Source organism: Melospiza melodia, chromosome 3 (genome assembly GCF_035770615.1).
Source record: "Melospiza melodia melodia isolate bMelMel2 chromosome 3, bMelMel2.pri, whole genome shotgun sequence".
Taxonomy (NCBI): domain Eukaryota; kingdom Metazoa; phylum Chordata; class Aves; order Passeriformes; family Passerellidae; genus Melospiza; species Melospiza melodia.
Window position 1 is genome coordinate 30,733,085 of NC_086196.1, and position 13,306 is coordinate 30,746,390.

At 39.9% G+C, this 13,306-nt stretch overlaps 1 protein-coding gene across 1 annotated transcript in view; it reads right to left on the bottom strand.

The window, feature by feature from the left end:
• Positions 1-91: 91 nt before the first annotated feature.
• The window catches only part of MTCL3 (MTCL family member 3), a 31,290-nt gene continuing 18,075 nt past the window's right edge, over positions 92-13,306 (bottom strand). The window contains exons 5-7 of the mRNA XM_063151141.1: positions 3,143-3,214; positions 1,364-2,539; positions 92-754 (exon numbers count right to left, since the gene is read on the bottom strand). Coding sequence (XP_063007211.1) covers positions 650-754; positions 1,364-2,539; positions 3,143-3,214 — 1,353 coding nt within the window. The 3' untranslated portion in view covers positions 92-649. The remainder of the gene's footprint in view (positions 755-1,363; positions 2,540-3,142; positions 3,215-13,306) is intronic.

Below are 13,306 nucleotides of genomic sequence, written 5' to 3' on the forward strand. Positions count from 1 at the left end.
GGAAGACAAGTTTAAATATTGTTGTGTATGAAAGGGATGAAAATAATACAAGGATGAGAATAAGTAAAATGATAGGCTGGAACATCTGGGAAAGTAAATACAAAGACAAAGAGAACAGTCAATTAATGGAATAGCAAGTCCAAAGTTTCAACAAAATAAATAGTGAATCAGAATATGCTTGTGGAGGGACCAAGTGCCCATCTCCCATTTACTTCAGTAGGAGTTCTGCATGGTCAAGCCCTGAAATATCCAATTGTTAAATGTTCAATTTTATTATTTGTTTAGAGAAAATACTAATTAGTTTGTTTTAAATTTGTGTAGGTCCATGCAGTGCTCTGCCTTTAAGCCAATGGGAGCTCTACAAGCTCAGAACTAGTGCTAGATCAGAAAGTGAGCATGCTAAATGCCGTCTGTTTGATTTCATGCAATACATGTATAGTAATTGATTAGCTTTAAACTCACTGCGTCTGTGACTTTCTGATACAAGGAAACAAAAGACTAATTAGTCAGCATAGGAATAAGAATAGCTTTCAGCTTCACCTGGCAACTACTTCGACTGTAAACTAGCAAGACAGCACAAAGTAAATTACCACAGCAAGAGACTTACAAAACATTGGATAACTTCATTAGCAATAACAAGATATGCCAACTATAGGATTGCATGATAAGATAAGGGCAGATAATTTTCATTTTTCATGGCAAAAGATCTTGAGTCAGCAAGGAGTTTGCTCCCCAAAACCTCTCTGAAACAATTCTGCACAAAAACAAACCACAACAAAGATGCTTGTTACTGCTGCATGCAAGTAGGCCTTCAACAAGATGCAATCTATTACAGCAACTACAATATTCACATTACTGTGTGGCTCTGTGTCTCTATAAAGTAGATTTATATGGTTTCTTTTAATCTGTGGTTTGCCATATTCTCTACAGTTTTTGAAATTTAGTATTTCCTCCTGTTTAAAATTAATAAAATTTCCCTTTTATCCATTTAATAAGAACCCATCCACTAAGAAAACAATCATGTTCATAAGCACCAAAAATACCATTTGCACTGCCTTTAGTGGCAATGAAGGCCCAACTCTGTCAAATGCAATTGCAAAGCCAAAAAGGAGTAAAATGTTCTGTCTCCTAGAGCATAATTTTAATTTTAAGGAGACCAGATTTATTCACTGTTCACAAACAACTCTATTGGTAGAGTATGTTTTCATATGGCCAAATAAGAATTTCAGGTAATACAGGAAACAGTGATTTTTGTTCACTGCCTAGAATAAAGAATTTTCTTTTTGTGCCATAAATCAAATTTGAGGTTTAATTTGCTTGGCAGAGCCTTTTTACCTGTAGGCCGTAATAAGTAAAAGTCTACCTGACTCACTGACAAAGGTTCATCTGCACTTCGATCATCCGAAGACTTTGGAACTTCCAGTCTGTCGATGAAAGCCTGGAGCTCCTTCCTGAAGGCCTTCATCTGCGCGTTGATGCGGTAGAGGAGCTCGTGCTCACGTATCCTGCTGCCATCGTCCTCCTCGTCCATCAGCCCAAAGAGGTCCCCGTTGGCCACATAAATTCTTGCCTCTGTGATGATGGTGCTCGTGTCGGAAATGAGGCGGTCTATTGTCTTGCCCAGCCGCTCGGCTTCGGAGCGAATGTCCTTCATCTGCTGCCTGTCAGTGAAGCTCTTCTGCCACCCCGACGGCGTCGGATAGAAAGACCTGGTGGGCGTCAGGCACCGGATGTTGCGCACCTCTTCGGAGTCGCTTTCCCCACCGATGGGACCTTCCCTTTTGCGGTGAGGGGGGCGGGAATCATCATCGCTCTCCTTTTTTCCCGCGTCGCTTTCCGCATCGCTGTCTCTGGGGCTGCCACGGATCCCCAGGTGAGAGGCCAGGTCGTAGCGCTGCATGTTGGACATCAGCACTCTGTTCTCATACTGGAGCTGCATGACTTTGCCACTCAGCTCGTTGATCTGCATTCGTGCAGCTTTTAGCTCCTCCTGTAATGCTTCCGTCTTGGCATTGTCATGGTGCCTAGAGCTCTCATGGGCCCCAGACTTGTACTTGTATTTGTTCAGCTCAGCTGTTATGCGTTTGTTTTGTTCTTCTAAATCAGCTACATTTCTCCTCAGCAATTCTGTTTCATCTTCTACTAGCTGCAAATGCTGTCGTAATTCTGACAGGGATTCATTCTGCTCTCCCAGGAGTGGGTTAGTGGTCCCTGAGAAATCATCTCCTCTTAAATCATCGAGCTCTGCTTTCAGTCCTCTGTTTTCTACTTCTAGTTCCACTATTTTCCTCCCAAGAATGTTAGCTTCCTCCTCCACAAGCCTCAATCGAAGCTTGAGTTCAGCTTCTCTTGTGGTAGGTGGCCCACCTGCTTCACCTTTTGGCAAGGGACTGTCCAAATCCCCATAAAATGATCTGTATTTTTGCAGCTCATGTTCAAATCTGTCTTTCTCTTTATCAATTTTAGCCATTTTCTTCCTCATCAAGGCTGCTTCTTCTTTGACAAACTGTAGCTGGCACTTCAGGTCTTCATTGTCGTCCTTAGGAAAAAAAGCAGTATTTGAACAAACTCGAAATCAAACAGGAGACCTCCAGTGGGATTGTCTTCATTTACAAGATTATCACAGGTACATGGCTTAAGATACTAAGATATTTTTCTGCAATATTTTTTCACTGATCAATAAATTAAAAAGAGGGGAAAATATTGTTTTACTTGTGACTAAAGTTTGCACAGTCACCAGAAGTACCTTAGAGGGTGAGAAAAGGGGGGTTTGTAAAAAACCTTATATTTTCTATGCTTACAACATTATCAGACTTTACAGTGTTCAAAAATCCTGAAGTCAGCACAAATAGAACTTATAAATCTTGTTTCACTGCTGCTGCCATTTTACTTTGCCTAAAATTCAGAGTAGGTGGAAGCTGGTGGGTTCTGTTGCAGCACCAAGCTTGTTTAGGGAGTCGTTGAGATTAGTGGTTCCTGACTGCAGATCTGGGATAAGAGCTCTTCCATTTCACAGCATAAAGGAAAACAAAGGGCAAAGCAAAAAGCAAGCCAGGTGCAAATACATAAACCATGTACCCCATTTCCACAGTTCCCTGAAGTCTTCACAGAGGAATCAAGGCTACAGTTACTTGCAACCTACCTCTGTTGGTGTCTGCTGTGACTTTTTTTCTGATTTTGGTAGGTCTTTACTTCCTCTCCTCTTCAGTGATTGCTGCAATTACAACAAAAGGACATGCACTGAATTTTTTCTAAAGATATACTAAAGATGTATTTAATTTGTATATCATTACTTTTAAAAACAGAGCAAATCAAATGCAACTGTAAAGGAATTAATTTCTTGTAATTTTTGAGTTACCAAGTACAGAGGAAAGATATATATCTTATATATATATACCCAGCCCAAATATGAAACAGCAATGGCACACAAATAAGGTTTTAGTATAATCAGTCTGATACCTTTTTTATTCAACACATTTTGAGACTAGTGCATTACGGATGTTTAATACATGACAAGAGTGGTAAGATAATGAGCACCCCAAGTGGTAACTTACAGATGGGAAAGCTGAGACAAACAGTGAAACCCAGCTCCCCCATTTGATATTAGCCCTGGTGGGGCCAGGGCACTTAAAAAAAGCCTTAGTCTTAGATTTTCTACACAAAACAGTGTCACTAAGATCTGTGGGCATCTACAAGCACACCTTTCTCTGTGTCCACCCTCAGGCTTCAACTTTGCAGTGCACTGCAGTCACACCTCCCTAAATGTACGCTAGGGACAAACTCACACATGGCTCTGGTCACTAGGTTTATTCTATTTTCAGATCATATTCGAGTAAATGCCATTTAAAACTGCTTGGACTACAAAATTCTTAAGAGAAACAAATCATACCAGCCCAAGAACAGAAACACACAAAACACACAAACACAGGTCTGCACCACCATATGAGTGAGATTCTTTGGTGTCCTCTCATCTGCTATATAGCCCAAGAGAGTAAAAAGGAAACTCCTGCTTTCAGAGCAGGATGCACTGGGATTGAAGCCAGCTAGTGTATCCAGCAAAAATCTTGTAGTTGCTGACAGCAGAAACTTGGTTATAGAAAAGCAGCAGCAGTGGAAAACAACTGCCACCATCCCACTGGCAGCACTCAATACTGATCATCAAGAAAACAGCAGGAGAGAGGCACATGAATGAGAGAATATGTTAATACATAACACCCCACTTGCAGCTGTTCCCAGTTTTTGTGTTCCCCAGGTAAACTGTAGGCTACAAGGCAGGACAGGGATAACCAACACCATCTCCTTCTGAGACTCTGCTCTGGTAGAAACATCCTGTGAGAAACATACTGTTCCCTGCACCAGCTGGGGGAGAATCCACCTAAAAGCCGTCCAGTTCCACAGACTGGGAAGTAAAATATGTTCATAACTCCCAAGAAATAGAGGACAGTGCGTGGGTATGCTGCACACAACAATCCTGTGCACCATTTGCCTGCTGGTACTAATCATCCTCTTTCTTCTGCAGATCAACTCTATTAGAAACTCCTACACTCATGAACTGCTCACTAGAAAGGAAAAGTTAATGCCACAGAAAGACTCACACATAAATAAATTTTTTACGTCTCTTGTGGAAACATTGAATGCTCTCAGTAGACCAAACAAAAAAGACAAATCAAAGATCATACCTAGATAGCTGGACAGCCGTAAAACACAGGCTTCTAATGGAATCCAGAAAAGACATGAAAATAGTTCAATTAACTCATTTAGCCGTTTCAGTATAAACCCAGCAACTCTGGAATCTAGTAAACAAACAAAATGGTTCTTTTCCAGAGTCAGCCACGTTATCCTGTTGTAGAAATGGTACATGTATTTTTGAAAGGGTTGTTTTGTTGTTTTCTGTTAGAATTGGAAAGTCAATAAAGCCCTAAACTTCCAAAGGAATAGGTTACCATTAATTATACTACTATGTATCACCACTTTGAAAAATACCCTTTTAAAATCAGTTTACAATGCAAACTTTTCCTTGCCCTGTATTTATGCCAATACCACTCACTGATAGTAATACTATTAAATAAATAAATAAATAAATAAATAAATAAGCTATAGCCAAACTATATTTCTGCTTTATTACCTAAGTGCCTTTTGCTCACCCTGTTGAGCTCAGCATCTCTCCAGAAATAATGAAGTTCTGAAATGCTGGGCTGAAACTTCTTTTGTACCCTATAACTTTTCAGAAGATAAGAGATATGAGAAAAAGCACTTTTATAGGTTTGATGTGCAACACAACCCCCTGTTCTTCTCCTTTCTTGCTCTATTTTTTTGGTGTTCCTTTTAGTAGTCAGGATAGCAACATTCAAATTACAACAGTAGTTGTGGCTATGTAATGATTAGGCACTACTTTCTGTTCTGCTCTATTTGAATTATAGCTAACTCTCCAGAGCTTGTATTGTTCATCAACAAAATGCCAGCATTTATCAAATATTTTATAGCAGAAAGCAATGAAGAACAAGCACAATTCAATTAGCAGGATAATGTGGGTAAGCAGATTAGGCCCAGCTGGAATTGGTATGATCTCTTTTTATATCAAAAATACCATGAGACAATTTCTGATCACTAGAGGTTAAGATCTCACACATCTCAGCTGACAGAAAATATCCTCGCTATCACAGTGTCCTACAACATCAAGTCAGGGTACTGAGGCAATGGCAATATCACACTAAACAAAGAATGCCGCATATCAAGAAGAATATTCTGCTATAAATATTAAATTTTTGCTATAAATACTAAATTTTTGAGAGTTGCTTCCACATGTGCATTTCACAATTTACAGTAGCTACCCTTTCTATCAGTTCTCTCAAGCCTTGTTCTACTGAAGTCTTCCAGTTCGATTTTCAACATGAAAAAAATGATTGCTGCTAATGAAATAAGCAATGAAATTCATCACAGCGAAATGGAAAAAAGAAAAAAATGTTCAAACTAACATATGGCAGAATGAAAAAATAACAACTCGGACTCCTGCTCGTAAATCTTCATACTAAACTGAGACTGGACATTACTAAAATTGTCTGTACATTGCTTGTCACTAAAATCCACCTCTGCTGCTTTCTCAACTGTAGCAAAAAATCTGCCCTTCATACACTAGAATTGTAGTTGTGAAGGAGAGTTTGTGGGCTCAGATAAATTTTTTTTCCATGTAATTAAAACAATCGTATTCAGAAGTGTCCACAGCCAGGAGAAGACCGCAGATGAGGTTTGTATTAGATGCCAACCAGATCACAAGCTAAGGGCAATTCTGCTGTGGTGCTCAGCAGCATCAGTTCTCCAGTGACCTTCACTGGAGTTTATCCAATGTCTTGCTGGAGATGCTAAGCACTTCTCAAGATGGCATAATCCTTCTCTTGCCAGCCCTAAATTGCAAGCCAAATGTGCAGCCCTAACATCACCTGTCACGCTCCCTGCTTCTCAGGTGGAAAGAGATCTGAAATCTACTCTGAGAATAACACAATATAGAGATAATTTCATCACACTCTACTGAGTAGTAAAGCTATAAAATGAACTCAAATTCTTCCTGCCTTATTCTAAGCTACAGTAGATGTCTTGGCAATTAATAAAGAATCCTGAAGCAAAATCTACTGAGATTTTTTCAAGATGCTTAAGTTTGATTATTTCAAGCCTGATCTAGGGGTATATTATCTAAAACTCTCGTTAGGCAAGCATGGGAGGAATTCCTGACATATCAAGAGATTTATTCCTGCAGAGACCCCACAACAGCCTTTTTTCCTCCTCACAGAACAGGGCAAAGGGTGTGCAGCTCCACAGCTACCACAAACCTTCTCATCTGCACAAAATTGTGCTGTATTTGGCTATGGTTAGCTGACTCCCAACTGCTGTGACACACCTGCAGTGCTTTTGAAAATCAGAGTAAGCCCAACACTTTACAGTCTTGAAAAGCTGATGAATAGTGAACAATTTTTGGGCTGCACAAACTTGTGCCTCTTTGTGGCACAGAGTGACTATGACCAGGGAAATGTAAATTTGCCCTAAGCCTCTCTTTGCACTTTCCCTTTAATCAATATGGATGTGTAACTCATAGAGCTGGATCAAATCAGACACAAGACAGATTTTTTAGTTTTCTGCCACTGCGTCTAATGTAATAAAAACTAAATTGACACTATCTATATTGCCAAACTGAAAATTTATATTTTCCAACAATAACACCAACAACAAATCTTTGTTTTTAAAATGTCTTTCTTATTCTGCAAGTCTTAGCGCAATTTGCCAGTTCAATACCCTGGTTTTGTCTGTCATTAGCACAAGCACACAGAATGATGCAATACTTTACTCCTTCTACCACCATTCAAGAGCAGGAGTCTTGAATATTTCTGTACTGTACTTGCTAGCAAAAATAAACCACAAATGAAAAAGCAGAGGATAACTGAAATGCAAAAAGCACAGTCTACCTGTCCACAAAGCAAACACTAAGCATAACCCTATTAGCTGTACCAACACTCTTTTCATATTTAAACTGTCTTGTTTCAAAAACACTGCTAAGGAGCAATACAAAATTTAAAAAATGTTCACTAGAGAAAGAAAAATAGTTCTCATGTAGTTGAATGACTTCATATTGTAGAAAAGAGGAGCTGACCTCCAATATTTGTATTATTTCATTTGCATTTATTTAGGAGTTATCTCAGTTATCACTTTCAGATCCTTTACCATTATTTATTTATAAATTAAATAAAAAAAATACAAAAGAAGGGAAAAGATATGCAATATTTGCACCTTAGCTAGAGAAATGTTTTGCAGTTTGAAATAAACCACATTTTTAGAGCATATCATTGTAACTACTGTGGTATAACTAGGTAAAAGCATTCTTTGCAGTGCATAACCGAAGCAGCATATTTATGCTTCCATGACATTTGCTTCCTTCTTTTCCTTATTCAAAAAAATGACATTAGATGAAAGCCACCCTTTCAAAGCTCTCATTACATCCTGGTCAAAGAGTCATCCAAACTGATACTTTGCTTTCTGTGATTACACACTCCTTCATCCACCAGGATATCACAAAACAGTAAAAGCAATTTCTCTGAGGAGGAAGAGATCTTCTGCCATTTGAACCTTTCAAAGCATGGAAGAGCTAGACATGGTTATTTCCCCAAAGCTATCCAGCTAGGATTGTTATGGATGCAGAAATCACAACCATCTTACACTTGGCTCCCTAATTCTGAAATGTAAAAGAAGATCTCAGAACATCATGAATATTTTGAAGTGCAAGTGCAGGAATAAGTTATTAAGCTGCATACTGATGATAGTTACTCTTTTCCTAGGGCTTCTTAAGTTGGTGTTTATTTGGCAGCTCTGCTATTTGTCTATTCTGAGAGAAGAGATTCAGTCCTTTTGACAGGGTTTGCACAAAGCCTAATACAATGCACTGCTCCAGCCTTTATCTGCAACTGACAGCACGACAGACAGCACATCAACATAGTTAAAACCACTACCACATAACAATAGCAATATTCACTGGCACAGATATGTATATGGCAATTATAAATTAAATTAATATAAGATTCCATCAAATGTAGAGTGTTTTTTCTCACACCTAGTACCACATGCAAAGCTTTTCAGTCTTAGAAGGATATCTCAGAAGAGATTCCAAATAGATTTTCATGAGAATAGGAAAGTGTCAGCAACGAGATGAGGTTCATTGCCTCGGTTGCACAAATGCATATATATTAACCAAAGTGTGGTTATACTATCCCAACAGAAAAAGATTTGTGTCAAAAATGAAAAGTAGTGAGAAGGAAAATAAGAATGATTCTGCACGTAGTGTGCACCTCTACACTGCTCATTGGAAATGTATAGAGAAGGCAGTTCTGCAAAGCTGTGGGCTGATCACACATGTCCATTGGTGTCCATGCTCATTTGATACTCAAGAGTTGCATTAAAGGCACAGACAACACTTTCAGTCCCTCACCTGGATTCACAGGGTGGGACAGCATCAAACAGGGGCACACCCGGGGGCATCTGTAGGTGCACAGCAGAGAAAGGAGCTGTGAAGCTCACCCTCTGAGACTGTGCCCTTCTGACAACTTCCACTTACAGGAACATCTCACCAAAAAATCAGATTTTAGAGTTCATTTGAAAGGATGCAAAAATTGAAGATGAATTCTTCTGTTACTCTTGGTCTTTTGCCTGTGTTTACTTGGGGAAGTGCTTTTGTAAAGCTAACTCTTTGTAAATTGGCTCAAAAGTATTTTCTGTAATACAACATATGGGGAAGTTTCAAAGGTGTTAGGAAAGTTTGGTCATTGAAAACAGAGGATCAGACTGCAGTGCTCTGAAGTTATGCCAGTGTGATCCAGCCACAAACTAAACACATTTTGATGAGCAGCTCATGTAAAGAAGGTGCTCTAGAAAAAATAAACCATGGACACTAAGAGCTGAAATGGAAGGAAGGTGTTTTCTAAGTTTGGGCAGCCCCACACCTACTTTTCTTACTCTGGTACCAATCTGATTTGACATAACCTGCATCCCATACTTTTCCTGGTATTTCAACAATGGCTGGAGATGAGGGGAAGGAGGACCTTGCAGCCCTGGCTAGAGCAGTCTCCAGCTGCTTCACTAACTTCTAGAAGCTCTAAGACCTGAAACTTGATCCCCATGTCCTGTCCTCCTAAATGATGACTTTTCCCCCTAACTGAAACTTGCTCAGGTTCTTATGGGAAATGCTTACTCCCAGCAAGGAAAGGGGCTGTGACTCTTAGGCTGACTTAAAATCTTCATGTAGAGGTTGACCTAAAACTATTAATTAAATGTTCCCTTTGCTAGAAATGTGAAAATCTCATTCTGAAAAGAAGCTTGACAGTCTTCCACTCATTATAAATATTTGATCACTGGAATGTATTTTTAATTAGCTATCATGAACAAATATTTGACTCTTTAGCATTTATCATAAATGTCACTGAACCAGCAAATCACCTGCAAATTAATACCACAGCAGCCCTAATGGGGTTATGCAAGAATCAATTCTAGGTTCTACTCTAATTAACATTTTTCTTACTAACTGGAAAGAAGGCCCATAAAATAACATTGGATAAAGACTGCAGGGTAAAGGTTGGAGAAACACTAAATATTGAAAAGGAAGGTCACTGATACAAACCTTTGTGCAATCAAATAAAATCGGTTTTAATATGACTAAATAAGAAGATACAGATATAAGAACAAGGAATAAAAGCTATGCCAATACAACAGGAGAACTGCCTAGAGAATAGAGAAGATCTCTTGAAAAGCCATATCTCTGAAAAAAAACCTGCAGGGTCATAGACAATAATCAGTTGAAATTATATCAAGGTGTAATTTTGTGACCAAAAGGTTTATGAATGTGGGATGCAGATATCAAAACTGGGATTTGCTGTGCCGTGAGTAGAAAGGCTGTGCCTCTTCACAGAATCAAACCAGCCTCAGGCAAGTGGAAAAATTCACTTCCAAGTAGTGTCTACCTTTCTCCTTTGAGAGAGGTCAAATTCCTAACCTAGGTTAAATGTTTCGTTTTCACATGGGTAAATAATATCAACCTTAAGCATGAAGATTTTAAACAAAGAAAAATACAAACACCAAAACATTGATGACGGAGTCTTGAATTCAGCAAGGCAGAAAGAAAGTATGTTTCCTGCCTGGTAACTAACTTTCAGTAAATTCAGTAAATGAGAAGGGAGGTGCAAATTTTTACCTGTTCCTGGGACAGTTCACAAAGAACTATGGTAGACTGTTCTCAGCTGTTAATTTTTAGCACAGACCAGCACCCTTTTCTAAAAAGTAGGCGCCAGCTTGAATAAAATATCTGGGGTATTTTATGACCTGTGTTATTCAGAAGATCAGACTGGTTTACTGTATAGGACAGTTCTGTCCTCATAATTTCTGAACACATGAAACTTGACCAAAATTTGGAAACTGAGCAACAATACTCCTGGGAAGCCCATGACAAGAAAAATAAATCTCTGCATGTATTTATATGCATCAGCAAGGCAATATTCCATTTCAAAAGTCGTTCTGGAGGACTGTTACTGGTGCTTCTAATTAATCATTTAATAAAGGATTTAAACTGCTAGCATCTGTAAGTTTAAAATAATTTAGACCAGCCTGTAATTTAAACGACTGCTGATAATCAGGGCAGTTGGATGTCATCATCAGTCGTGCTTTGCAGGGAGGCAGAGTCCTCTCATTACGGACAACACTGATGGAAACAGATGCATGGCAAAGACCTTCTAAGTGCAAGTACTCATCTGTGACCTAAGCAAAGGGCTTTGCTGTTATCCTAACCTGGATTCATTGCTAAGCTAGCCTAAGTCAATTAAAACAATCATGCAACCAGGATCAAGCAAAGAAAAACAGACTTGATACCTGCAGGTTTTATTCTACACATCTTGATATTTGCAGCTGTTAATACTACCAATGAGGGGGAAAGAGGGGAAATCATATCATATGTCAAAAAATCTAAGCAGAAACAAAGACTTCAAAAAAGCACACTTGCACATCTAAGATGTTAATCCATTCCCTTTTACTTCAAAATAAGAAATGCAGTACTTGGAACTCTTAGCTATAGAACATTATCAAAATCTGAATTTCTCTAATTCCAGGAGGTTGCATTTGCATTTCTTGATATTATGAACACAGAAGTAAGTGAAAAAAACCCCAAAAACCCAAAAACATCAAAAGCCTGGTGCTATTATTCCTGGCTAGCATCGATTCCACATGATTCAGAAGAGCTGCTGAGCTGATCCCAGAACCCAGCACACCTATAGCTGGGTATTCCCCTGTCAAGTGACACATATTACAGCATATAGCTATAAATGTGTGTGAATGAGAGGGTCTAAAAGATGACAGGGTCTAAAAGAAGAGGGCGAGAACACGCCATTCTGAAGTGTCATAATCTTCCAGGGCAGTTCAGAGGTAAAGCACAGCCAGCACACTGCCAGTTTATGAAGAATCAGCTGGCTGCCTTGAGCAATGGCACACAGAAGCCATTTGCTGGGCAGTGTTCCCCACTACTGCATGTGTCCAACACTTCCCTTGTTGCACTTTGTTCTTCCTGCCTCTCCCTTGCACTGCACATGAGGAATGTGCCTGACGGAGAGCTCAGTGCTGAGCACAGACACACACACGCACAGCTGTGACACAGAGCACCAGCAGAGGCACAAACCTCTGTGCAGTATCAGTGCCACTGGGAACATGCCCCTCTTGGTAGCACGTAGCTGCCTCAGATCTGTTCGTTTGCTGTGTTTGCCTTGGGGAAAAAGTCTGCTTGGACAGACTCTCAGCTCTCCTGTTTAGCAGAAGTAACCTGGAAACCATTTCCTTCTCCCTATCCAGAAGTGACCTTTTCTACCCCTCTATGCTTCACTGCAAAGTGGGAAAATAGATTCTGCTTGTTACTAACAAGAACAGATCAGAACAGTTGGGGCTGAAAGAGACCTCTGTTATGAGCAGCCCCCACAACTGGCCCCAGCAAAGCATCCTGGCGCCTCCACAAATGGACAAATGTTTTGAGTCATTAATCATTTAATAGTCCAGTCTCTCACAACCTCTGAAGATCTAGTCCAGTGCCCCCTGCTCAGAGCACAGACAGCTGAAGCAGGCTTCTCAGGGCCATGTCCTTTGCAGTCTTGAATTTCTCCAGAGGTGCAATCTCCTTCCTCTATAGGCAATGAGTTCAGTGTTTGAGCACCGTCACACAAAAGTTTATCCTTGTCCTGTCACTGAACACCACTGAAAGGAGTCTGCCTCCTTCTTCTTTCCATCCTATCAGATATTTCATAGAAACACAGATCTGGGGCCTCCCCAGATACCCTGCCCCCAGGCCCAGGAGCCCCATTTCAGCTCAGCCCATGCTTCAGGTCCTGCTTGAGCTGTGTGAGACGCAGTGAGTCTGTCATTAGCTCACCATAGTTGTTCCTGTCACTGGTCATGGACTTTGTTGATACACCTGTGCACTGGTTTTCCAGCTGAACCTTAGACCTGATTCATCACCTTGAACCTGACTGATAATCTGGACTTCATAACCTTTTATTTCTAAGTGTACTGTGGGCAAACACAAGTGACATTATAAAGCACTGGCAACAAAACATTAAGTTGGGCTGATTTTTGGGGGGATTGAGTGGGGGCGAGGGCAGGGAGAAGGACGTGGGAAATGTTTTTCAAGGAAAAGGACCAAACTCCATCAAAAGGCTGGAGTATCATACTGCATCTTTTGCATCCTGCTATGTGCCATGAGGATACTAGTTAACAAACAGTATCACTTCTCCTTCCTGTAAGA